We start from the raw sequence: 12,840 nt of genomic DNA, 5'->3' as shown, positions 1-12,840 counted from the left end.
CACACATGTCCAGATCACTGCTTTCACTTGCTTTTTTGAAACCAGAGTGCTCACATGAGAGCTACTTGAAGATGCAGGTTTCCAGCTCTCCCTCCCCACCTCACCAAATCCTGTTTAGCACCACAAATGCCACAGTTCATGTTCTACAGCGTCTTTCAGGCAGCCCTTCTCCCACCGCACTGAGTCTGCAGAGAATTGGTTCTAAGAGTCACAAAAGGCAAGCTCAGAGGAGGAATAGTCTTTAGCAATATCAGTGTGTTTGCTAATGGCAGTCACACCTACTTCCTCTAGCTCTAATCAGATGATGCCTGGCTGTCAGGTGGTAGAGATATGCAGCTGAAAAACAGAGGCCTTTATAGGTGCCTAGCCCTGCCTTGTGTACCACCTGCTGCTTATGGAAACTTAAGACTTGTCAAAGAGAGGCTCATTCTAGACTTTCAATATTTAATGCTCATTGGAAATGACAGTTCAGCATTAATCTGCTACCCCAGTGAGATCAAGGCAATCCCCACCCGCTATACTGCGTGTTTGTAAGCAATTGCAGGAATACAGAGGAAGTATGGAAAGCTTGGAGGTATCCTGGATGCACTTTCAACACACTGGCAGTACTTTTTTTTTCCTGAGGACTGTCACTCACTTTAATTCTTTTGGTTTTAACTCTTAGAGGTGAAGAAAAATAGAAGTGTGAAGTAGCAGCTGTCAAAATAATGGAACAGCAGGATCAGATTGCTTAGAAACTTCCCACATTCCAGGTCCTCATTCAATTCTGTGCCACACTTTATTACTAAATAAATTACCCCAGGCAGAGCCAGACTACCATGGTCAAAGTTCTCAGCTCACTTTGCTTGCTTTCTGCCAACAGGGAACGGGGCAGAGGCATTAACTGCACCCGCTTCCAACACTGGGCAAAGGTATGAGTTGGAGAAACTAAACCAAAGAACATCGGTCCTTTGTGGAGACAGGCAAGTACCTAAGGTTGGATGTCTAAATTTAAAGGTGTGAATACTGACTTCCCCTTCTCTTCCTTTTTCTTCTCTCTGATGTGTTAGACCATTTCTCTCCAGCAGTTAAAGGGTGCAACTGAGCTACTCATCCCCGCTCATATTTTGTAGAGCTTAGATCCTCTAAGACCAGGCAGAGAAGGGTAGGACATACGGGTTCAACACCAAGATTCACAGAAGTGCCGTTTCACCCCCCAGACCACAACAGATGCTTCTGCCTCGCTTTTAAGCCACAGGTCAATCTTCTGTGTGTTGTGTGGACACAGCATTTGAGGCCTCAGATGTATCTCATATATGTGCCACACTCGTTGTTCCCTGTATCACCCTTTAAAGACAGGGTAGATGTAATGTTCCAGTTCTGGGTGTAGACAGCAGCACAGCCATGTCAGTTATGCTGCTCTAGATTTACTAAGGCACTTGCTTGTTTTTGATAGACTTCAATGAAATAAATCAAGTTTTCTTCTACTTGTTTTAATGTAGAATTTTGCATTACTATATATAAGCATAACACGATTTGCAAACTTTAAAGATGCAGATACTTCAAATGCTTGATAATTTACAGGTTATATTATGACTTAACCACTACTTCAGGAAAGTGGGCATGAAGTGAACTACTCTGAATACCCTTATTCCCTTCAGCACCACTCTGAACCCCATTATTCCCTTTAGCACCCTAGAAAAATCAGCAGGCTTAGTCAATGGACACGAATTAACCAGCAGCAGCGGAGGGGTCTGTGCTAGGAAATACAGCATTAGAGAGTGCAGTGCTTACGCTGACAGCAGTTACAGGACTGTGAACTGAACGGTGAAAGTAGACACAAAAGCTTTTCCTCCATCCTCTTTGGGTAGCACATAGACTGCTTTGAATAACTCTCACCAGTTTTTCTCTGTATATGTAGTTTTATTAGCACTGTTCTCTTCCTGATATTACCTCATTATACCCACAGAAAATTGGGTAAGAAATCCATATATGCACTATGCAGGTGTATGTTGCATATCGCTCCTTTGATGAAAAGAAGCTGTAAGAGCATGAAGCAGGCTTTGCTTTAAGCTTTAAACTGTTCTTCTCTTCTTTACTATATCAATGATATACAACCTGCCTGAAACCATAACCAAAATGAGAAGGTAGAAAAGGTAAGCATGTAAAAAAGACAGACAGTTGTGGCAGAAATTAGCTTTAATCTCAACTAAGGTCTGGATTTGAACATTTTTACCAGTTAAGCTGTTATGAAATATGCTTATAAGAAAACTACATAGATGAAGTTAAGTTCTGGTGCTTGAGTTGTGCTTTTTGTATAACCAGTTGATGCTGATAGTACAAACCATCCTTTTGAGATGAGGCTACTGTCTTCCTCCTGCTTAAAAATAATGGCTATATGTATACTTCCTGCATTTACTTATGTGTTTTATACACAACTAAGGGAGATAAAGCATTAAAGGTAAGTGAAGGATATGCCCCTTCAGGGCATTTCCAGCATATTACAGAATGGGAAGAGAAAGGTTATTCTGTTCTCCTGGGGCAAGGAAAAACAAGAAGAGTGAATCCTCATAAAGAGGTCACTGGGCCTATGAACTATTCATTGTCATTACCAGATCACATAGTTCTTACACAGTAACTGCTGAAGACCAAGCCTAAAAATAATGAAAAAAAAAAACCAACCACAAACCTGACAGGAAGTGTAAAAACTTTCCAAATGAGAGCCACTGAACCTGCTCAAACACAGTCCTATTCCTGGTGTGATGTGAATTTGTAATGCCTTCTAGGTGTACTCAGTATGGCAGCATTGTCAGGGGGTTGTTGTAATCTTTATGCCTCAAGGTAAATGTACACGGAACAGAACAATGGCTGCTCAGAATCTACAGTGAAGTATTGGCTAAAAAGAGAAATGTATTTACCTTCCAAAATCAGGAGCAGGAAGATATAATTTCAAGGTTTAAGTTTTGCGCAGAGTATCATGCCTATTGCTCAGTCTTCTATAAGCTTATCTTTTGGTGAGGTCTTGTTCTTTCTCTGCATACAAATCAAGTAGAAAGTTTTCCATCATGATACAGACCCAATGTATCTTCTATCCAGACATCATGACTTTGACATCAGACATTCTCTGACCACAGTGGCTATTCTTTTCCTATTGTGTTCTGTGAAAAATGCATAGCTTGAACTCTGCAGTAAAGGTTTTCCTCATTCTAAATTATTTCTTTTACAAGTTATACTGAACATAACTTCCCATTACAAACAAAATTAGGAAAAGTCAAGCATCACCTAAATGAACTCTACCGCACAGTGAAGCCTCCACAGAAAAGCTTCATGGGCTTCTGTGTATAGGGGGGCAATCAATGTGTTTATCCTGATTGTCATGAAGGAACTATATTGCAATAACATGATGAAGTGTACAGTTCCCTGTTGGTGTCCAATTACAGAAACAAAATCAGGGAATAGACTGTTTCTTAAATGGAGTTGCTATGTAGCAGCTCTGCTACACCCTGTTTCAGCCTTAACTTGTGCTGGTGTTTGCTGTGACAATTTCTTCTCAGGTCTCTCGAAGGACAGTGAGAACTATGCAGGAAACCATAATACGGAATCATTAACAATTACCAATGGATTAGTTTTAAATTGCATTTTATAATCAGTGACAGAAACAAGTCTAAACAGAGTCTAAACAAAACTCTGAAATGAATACAGAAAGCCAAAAATTCAGCTTTTAGTTATTAAAATATATTTTAAAGTCCAAATTAGTAACCATTAGAAGCTATTTACCTTGTACACAAGTTCAAAGACCACCACATTTCTCATAAGCAGTAAGACAAACAGGCTATACATCAGACATCTTTATATACTCTTGTCATTGTTTTTAAAGATTACTGTTCCAAGCATTGGATCAATTGGAAAAATGTCAGCTACAGTGTTCTTAACACTCCAGGCTAATATGCTTGTTTTTTTTCCTTTCGTTCCCCAGTTCTTGTAGACAAATGTTGGCTAAAGATTTCCAGGGCAAGTAAAATCCCAACCAATGCAAATTCCTTTTTACTGCTTTTAAATAGACGGTTTTCAGATGATCTACGTTTTACCTAGTCTTAAACAACTGCTGTTAGAGTTGGCTTCTCCACAAGACTTGAGAATTCTTATTCATAGGAAGGAAATGAAAAATCAAAAGTGCAAGAAGTATAATTAAGAGTAAATGTATTTTTTTCTTTTTTTAAAGAAAGAAGGTCCAACAGTTGAAGGTGTTCTTCTGTTCTCTGCACCACTATTTCAGATAGCAGGAGATGTTAACATGATCACCTTATTCTGTGGGGAACAAAGGAGTGAGGTCAGTAATGTTACTACACTAATTACTATAATGCTGTATTAATCTAATCAGTTAAATATGATCAACATAAATAAGCTATTTGTTGTTCACATTCTCAGCCTACCCAGAATGTAGTCTTAGTATTATGCATAAAATACCCTGCTTTTAGCTCTGTTTTATACCAAAACATAACAATTTCATTTCAATAATAAAAACCCCGAACTAAGACTTAACCATTGTAGCCACACTTTCTTTTGTAACAAACTGTAGCAGAACTTGAGTAAAAATTCCTCCAAGAACTGCAGTAAACCAACTCTACAAAAACCAATTATAAACAAATGTATATATAAAATGTTGTATATATAAATTATTATCCAAAGATTGAAGTGGTACATAAGCAGCTGGCCTTTACTGTAAATGACAAGATGATAACACTCATTTTCATATCATACGTATTTCTTCAATATGTACTTTACACATGTTCTACTCTGGCTAATACGATCTGTAGGCAGTGTACACACTCACAAAATGCTGAAAATCAAACCTGTTGCTACGTGGCTTAGTTTTATACCATGCAAATTAACTTGCAATTGACTGACCATTGAAGCAGGCAGTCCTTGAGAAATATTCTTGTTAAACTTTCCAGATCTTCTTTTGTGAAATGCAGTTCCTCCAGCAATGTAGTCAGGAACTGGGTGTGCACTGGGCTCATCTCAGTACTCTTGAAAAGCGGAGTAGTTTGTGACAATCTGGCAAAAAAAAGAGTAAAAATTAAATATATATATGATATAGAAAAGTGACTTTTAAGTGTCAGATATAAGAAAGCAAAGCTTGTGAGTTCGAATACCTGTACTGAAGAAAGGCACTTATGTCATACTTGATCCATTACAGTACGTAAGGTTGTATGTATTATACAGGTGTACATTGGTCTATAATGTAGACAAATTGAATTCAGAAGAAAGGGCAAAATGTTATATAATTACATGCAAAAAGGAGGTTATCAGTCATTTTCTTCTTTACCACAAAGCTCCTAAACTGTAAAAGTTGTATAGTAGCTCTTTATATAAGATGAGAACTATAAAATTCTTAGAGTAACCAAGAGGACTACTTTAAATACAAATATATATACACATAAATACACTCAAATATAAATTCAAGATGAACATTTTAACTCATTGACAGAAGTTGTACTTAACTGGTAAGTCTCACACTGTCAAACTCCATGAAGACATTCAAGAGGGCCACTTACTTGGATGATTCTCCCTCTGTTCTCAAAGCCGTAACACACATAGTATGTCAAAACAGCAAATGCATTTTGCTTGAAGATCAGATTTCTCTAAACACATAGAAGCCTCTCAGAGAGGCATTTTAGAGTATTACTAATTTTATTTGATGTACATGGGTTCATGAGACACCAATTAAATTCTCAAACCAAGGAGCAATTTGAGTGAGTAATCAGAGCAATTTGATTTCTGTTTTGACAGTCTGTTCTAAAGCATTTTAAATTATACTTCTTACACAGTGAACTATTTAAAAAACAGGCTTTAAGAAAGACAAAACTAGAACAATGCTAATTTAATCTTTGAAGTTTTTCTATAGGATATTAAGTATCAATTTTAAAGCTGATACTATAACAAATCTTTGCTATAGTGAAATTATTTTCTGGTTTGGTAGCAAAATTAGATGCTTAAAGTCTCAAAGTGCCTGCAGTCTTCCATTTGGGCCTGATTTTCTGAACTGCTGTGTAGATGAAGTTCATCAAACTCCCACTGTTTTTAAAGCTTAAATGAATGGAAGCTGAAAGTAGTTGCCAACTAGGAGAATAAAGTGTCTATACATGAGAACAGACAATAGAAATAAATAGGGTATTAGTGCACATCCAACACCAAACACTGCGCTGCTAAAGTGCATTCCTCAGTTTAGAATGAGCTATTGCCATGCAGATCTATGTATATAATCATAGAATGGTTAGAGCTGGAGGGAACCTTGAAGGTCATCTAGTTTCACCCCCCTGCTACAGACACACCTACTACAACAGGTTGCTCATAATACCTGTATGGAGATGAGGTGACAAGATCAGCTGTGGTTTTCATATGTGCTTTAATTTTATTTTAATCTACTTTTATCCTGAAGTCCTTTGTTTTTCTCACAATTCTATTGCAAAGGTAGTAATACTTGAATCTACTTCCCAAGCACAAATGATTTAAAAAAAAAACCAAACCTTTTTAAATGACCAAAATCAAGTAAAAGCTTATGCTTCAACATGAAATGTCAACTGACAAGATCACTTAACAAGAACTTATCTCCTAGCACCAGTCACTTCATCTGGAATACTGTATTTAAATAAATAGTGCCAAATTTAAGTAGTGTCAAATAAAAATTGACACTATAGAGGAAGGAATTATTTTAGAATAGGTTCACAAAATTATGTGCATTTAATAAGAAACTTAAGGTAGTCAACAGCTTCTTAAAAAATTCTTAGCTCAGAAAACCAACTGAGATCAACCTCCCTGCAGTAATTGGTAATAAGACCATCTGCACTTCTAGAAAGCTGCATATATGTCTTTTAAGCAAAAATAGTAAGATCTTTTGTTTGTGAACTATTGCAAAACATAGTAAATAGTCTTTTAATACAAAAAATAAATCTACAAAAAAATAGGCTTAATGAATTAAATTATTTTCTATTTCTTCTTGGATTCCATTTCAGTAAGTACATTTAGCTAAATGTTTGAACTATCAAACACTGACACTTGGGGACAAGGACTTTGGTAGGTGCTCAGAAAAGGACACAGCACAGAAACAGACTTGTGTGCAAACCTTGCTATATAAAGCCTCCCACAAAAAGGAAGTATTCACAGTTGGATTTGTGATCCTTAGACTAAGGCCACAAGGATTTGTAATGTATCTGATGACAGACAGGACTGAGTTGTTTCTTTACCCTAGTGAAATGGGTAAAGCAGAGGGCTGCTGCCCAGGGTGACAATCTGGAGGTTGAGTTTTGTATTGTTTTACCAGCATGGGAGCAGAGGAAGTGCTGATAGGGGATCAGGGTGACCACATCAGGGTGTTAGCCTGGAGACAAGGATAGTGAGAGAAAGACCTGGAGATGCATTATTACCAATCTTCAATTCACCCTCCCCAGGATTAAGTAGGTTATACATGAAACAAGACTGGTGGCACAGGCAGTCCTGACTTCCTGAGTGCTGGTACCAGGCAGTATTAACACTGCTGAACACTCTTGGCAATGTTGGAGATTTAAACACATTTTTAGCTGAATTTTCTTACTCTGGCCTTGAGTTTAACAGGACATGAGTAAGGATGTTATTTTTTCAAAAAGAGCAGCAAACTTGTGCAGTTTTAAGTAATATTCTAAAACTTAAATCTTTATACTTCCATGCTAAGCAATCTATTTGTGTTTTCCTTTCCTGGAACTGCAGTCAGTGGTATGACATGGTTTCATGATTTACAAACATGTCCTAACTCTCAGACAGTTTAAAACACTCCTTGTAAAGAGTAGCTGCTATAACCCATACCAAGAAAAAGGTATTGCTATTGTCAGAGAAACAGCCAAGCATTAAATATTGAGAAATTGAGTACTCGAGTACTCTTCTACTTTTATCTGGCTGTTGGAACAGAATTTTTTGTCTGCAAAAGAACAAACACAAGTTGCTGGTTTGCAGAGAGTGGTTGAGTTCTGTGCTCTAAGTAACACTGGTCCAATGACTATTTGAGGTATAGCTGCTGCATGACAACACATTAAGGGCTGTGCTCTCATCCTTGCACGAAATGCTAACAAAATTAAACCATAATGGTATGCAAATAAACCAGAACAGCATTTGGAATCAGTATCTTGAAGCCACTAAAGGTGCAATGACCCTATCTCTGAAGAAACTATCACGGCTGATTAAATTTAATGATATATACAAGATTTCAGTTCAAGGATCATGGAAAGGCCTCGAAACTCGGCAGCACCTTCAAAAGATGTAGAATATAAATAGGAAATACGATACTTCGGACCACAATAGTAATAGCCGGCTACTGCAGCAGTTAAGAGAGGAAGATCAGTTCTGCTTCTTTACGTCTTTTTCATGTTACAACATTATTCACAAAAGTTTGTTTCACATTAAAGTAAAATAAGAATCTAAAGGATTAAATGGTTTTAAACCAATCACAAAAGCATACAGACCTAAATGTTACTGTCCAAAGTTATATACCCATTAAAATGAAACATGCTCAGTTCATGGAAAAGTAGTACAGTATAGATCAGACTTAATGAAACAGTGTCAGTTTCCTGCACACCCACTTACACCAGTTTAAGAAGTGTTAAAAATACCAAACTAAATCTGATAGATAAAATTTTGATTTGCTGGTTATTCTACATGTTCAAGGAAAAAAAAAGTGAAATTCATGTGATCATCAAGCTATTAAATGACATCTATCACACAACGTTCACACTGTTTCAGTGCTTTGCATGAACCAGTATTTTTATGTAGTTAAAAGCACTAATTGGCACTTCTTATCCAAAAATGATAATATCCTTTTATGGAAGCTCAACAAAAAAACCCCAAACTAATTGTACGGCACTGTTCTTAGATATTGGACCTCAAGAAAACCTTTTTGATTCTGTGCAAGATGAAGTCTGTAATCCTCTTTGAAAAAAAGTTTAAATTTCAAAGCCAGCGCCGTGATATCAACCAGTTACAGCTCTCTGAAACAGATGCCTGAAACTGGGTAAGAACAAAACCACCTAAGAGTTGGAACCTTTCTGTTCCCCCAAAGTTGGTCACCTAAAATGATACAAAAAGCATGGAGAATTTGAGCGCACATAAACTTACCTAATAGCATGCAAAGCACTTGGTATATTCATGAATAAAAGCTATACGTTAAATCTAAAAAATAGCAACAAAAATAAGCTCCTTCTAGGAAAAGGTAACTATCGCCAATCCCTTACCTTGTCTGCTATGCTTGGAACTTGAGTGAGAATGGAATTAAATAGCAGAATGACAGAATGGGCAAGCACCACCTGTCCTTCCATAGAAAGCTTTGGAAAATAGGATATAAATGTTTTTGCCAGTTATTACAGGCATTTGAGTGCCATGAATAAGACTTAATGTAATCATCGCAACATAAAAATTGTTTTTGTTTTTTTTTTAATTCTCTCAGTTTCTATCTTTTGTTTTTTAAGCACTTAAGTCTTTTTTTTATCATCAAAACCAGGATGACTGAAACTTCTACCAGAATGACAAAGTTGCACTAAATAGCACAAAAGGTTCTTGAGCATTACCTGTCAACTCCAACAAAGCATTAAACAGAACCTGATCTGAATAGAAAACCCCTTTGCACTAAAAGTCTTCCAGAGTATTGCCAATATTCAGACACAGAAGAGCAATATTTAATGAAACTGTACATTGAAGTGTACTGGTGAGATTTGGCAATGACCAGTTAGTGATCCAGTGCTCTTTGTGTTTGATTAAATGGCACTGAAAGCAAAGCAGCTTATTGAAGTCAAAATCTTTAATTCAAAAGTAGGGAATGCTACCATCATGTGGCTCACAGATCTTGGAAATTGTCATTTTCCATTCAAAACTCACACTTGGTCAATTCCAGATTTGGAAGAAGAAAACTCATAAAAGTAGGACTGCTCATCTTTATAAATAATTAATTAGCGCTTAGAAGAATTAAGTTACAAAGCCTTAAATCCACAAGATTTCCAGCTTTCCGTCTTCCACATGTATTTTTCGTAAACACTTGGGACAGAACTACCTAAATATCAACTGCTACAAGAAGTATTAGCATATTTGTCTTACCAGCTCTGTACAAACCATTTTGAGTTGAAATCATGAAGGAAATCCTCTCAGATAGCTTCTACAAGATATAAAGAATTGGAACTCACAAGGACTGGGGTGTTTTGATTTTGTTACAGATTTGATGTGCAATAAGAATGTTATTGAGTGCAAATACTATTCTTCTAATGTAGCAGTTTTACAGAATACAGTCTTAGATTCCATTTTAATTATGTTCCTATGAAGGAAGTCTCCGACACAACTGATTAAACAATTTTGTTTAAGACGAATGGCTAGGCTGAGTCAATACAACAAGCGTTACAGATCAGCAATAAAACTCATCGAAATAATGTGCACTGCAGCCCACAGACCATCTGCCTCCACATACAACTGGAGTGTGGCCAATGTATCAATCACTTAATAATAGGGCTTCAGTTGACAGGGTGAACTGAAATGCTGCATTTATCCACTTCATGAACCTCCCACTGAAAGACATTTTGACAGAGTAAGTCAAAGCAGCACTGTGATTCTGTATGTTCTACACAACACATAGACTGCTTGCTTAATTAATTGAGTCCCTTACCAGGATATCACTGCATGCGGTACACTTGTCTAGGGACAGCAATTTTGTTAGTAAAGAACCTTAAATCACAGCAGAGATTTCCACAGCCCTTAAAGCATAATGCTTCTGTTAGGCAAGAGTTTGTATCAGCCAGAAAGCTGAAGCACAATGTGACTGTAGTTGTAAGTTAAAGACACAACGCTAGGGAGCTTAAAAAAATTATAACTTTTGTTATAATTAAGTGGTTACACATATCATACTGGTTTAACCTACATTCAGAAATTAGCAACCATTACAGCCTCAGCTTCTATAATTTAGCTGTTATGCTCAATTTTGCTTATCTCCCCACTTGTTTCTTATAACTCTAGTTCGAGCATGATTTAAAAAAGCTCAACATTTAAAACCCCCAAACCTTAAAAGCAAAAGACTGTCTCTAGAGTGAGTATTTTCCATTAGAACACATTAATATTTGACAGACAATCTTGAACTGGAAGCATCTCACAACCAAGATGCACAAGAATTTAAATTTATCTCTGGAATTAAGTCTTTTAAATCAAATTATACTAGTTCCAGAAAAAAATAATTAGAATCAGTGTCATCTGCAACTCTGAAATTAAAGCAACCTCTAATTTGGGGCTCTTTGACCAATATCATATTTATCCACTTCATGAACCCCCCACTGAAAGGCACTCAGACATTTTGACAGAGTAAGTCAAAGCATCATTGTGATTCTGCATGTTCTACACAATATCCTGTTGGTCAAAGAGGGAAGTCAGTATTCAGTCACAGTTTTCTTTAATCTCCCTAAGTTTTTTCCTATATTCCATTTTCTTAATGAAAGATAAAATACTCTAAAGCCTGCAGTGTTGAATGGTGACAATTGACTGAAATAAACAGGCAATTTTCTTAGGAAAAAAAAAGCTATTTCTGGTCTGGTTTTAAACATAGCCTGAAGAACCAATTCTCATCATAAAGACAAGAATTTTGAAGCTAAAGTGCCACTTACGTTTTATTTATTATTTAACTTCCTTTCATTATTGTGTACTGACTTGTCCACAGAATCCAGCACAGACACTTCAATCCTCTGATGACAATAGGAACTAAATTATTCATAGTTTAAAATTTTTGTCCACTACATTTCAATCAATGCTACAAACACTGATTCAAAATCAGCAACTGGATTCCTACAGAATCCGAGTATATGGCAAGACTCATGCTTCATTCACAAGTTAATTTTGTTTCCTGTTTCCAAGACCTTCATTTTCCTATGCAGCTTCTACAAATCTGTTCAAGAAGAATGTTCTCTTTGATACATACAGTTTATGTATATACTTACAATATAGAATCTGTTTTTTTTAGAGTTCACCTTTCACACACACTTTTCATATAGTTGATATCCAGACACAAATCAACTTCCATTCCCTTTTACCGGGGGGCAGCCCAGGTGGTTACAACTACCAGTAAAAGGAAAGCACACCTACAGGAACAAGGATTTATCTAACCACATGATAACAAGTGCTTACTAACAACTGAAAAAGAGACAATGGATTAGATTCCTTCCCTTCCTTTTTTCTTCCCCCCCCCCCCCCCCCCCGCAATCAGTTCTGTCCAAATAGGCAACTGGTAATTCAGACAACACCAGCCCAACCAACATTGCTTTCTAAGACAGGTTGGGGCCTTAAGGTCAGGCCCTTGGGACTGCTTAGCAGAGCTCCCTCATATTGTAATTGTGCTCTCCTCACACAGGCTTTGAAGGCTGAATAAACAGTTGCAAACCCCTTTGCTGATTCGACTCTAACATACCATCCAAGAGTTCATGTCTTATTTGTCCATCAAGCTACAAAAGGAAAGTTTTGGAAAGGCACTCCAGTGTTTTAACTGTACTCTGCAGGGGATCCATGTTGAGGCAACAGGCTTCTAGCTACCTGATGAGGTACAGAAACTGTTTATTTTGAATGATTTAATGAAATGCAAATGTTCTGGATCTCTGTACTTTTTTTCTTTTTTTTTCACCTAACGAACACACTATGTGCATGAATAGCAGGGTAGATTGTTTATGCCACTTCTTCCCTCTGCCCAAAGAGTTAAGGATCTCTCCATCAGCTGCCAGCTGTTATTTATAACAGCCAGCTGCATGACTTCAAAGATCCTGCAACGAATAATATTAATATAATAATATTGCACTCGTACAACAAGAGACAGAAGAG

General features: G+C 36.9%; 1 protein-coding gene across 2 annotated transcripts in view; it reads right to left on the bottom strand.

The window, feature by feature from the left end:
- Positions 1-3,601: 3,601 nt before the first annotated feature.
- The window catches only part of RPAP2 (RNA polymerase II associated protein 2), a 38,289-nt gene continuing 29,050 nt past the window's right edge, over positions 3,602-12,840 (bottom strand). The window contains exons 12-13 of one of the 2 annotated variants that reach the window (XM_057429195.1): positions 4,888-5,037; positions 3,602-4,287 (exon numbers count right to left, since the gene is read on the bottom strand). In XM_057429195.1, the coding sequence (XP_057285178.1) occupies position 4,287; positions 4,888-5,037 (151 nt within the window). In that variant the 3' untranslated portion in view covers positions 3,602-4,286. Of the gene's footprint in view, positions 4,288-4,779; positions 5,038-12,840 lie in introns of those variants that run through there. The other variant, XM_057429194.1, reaches the window with a different exon arrangement.

The sequence above is a fragment of the Pezoporus wallicus genome, unplaced genomic scaffold (genome assembly GCF_028554395.1).
Source record: "Pezoporus wallicus isolate ANWC-B61680 ecotype Strahan unplaced genomic scaffold, APGP_CSIRO_Pwel_v1 contig_593, whole genome shotgun sequence".
Lineage (NCBI taxonomy): Eukaryota > Metazoa > Chordata > Aves > Psittaciformes > Psittacidae > Pezoporus > Pezoporus wallicus.
The sequence above is the reverse complement of the archived record's forward strand: the minus strand, read 5'-3'. Positions and strand labels throughout refer to the sequence as shown.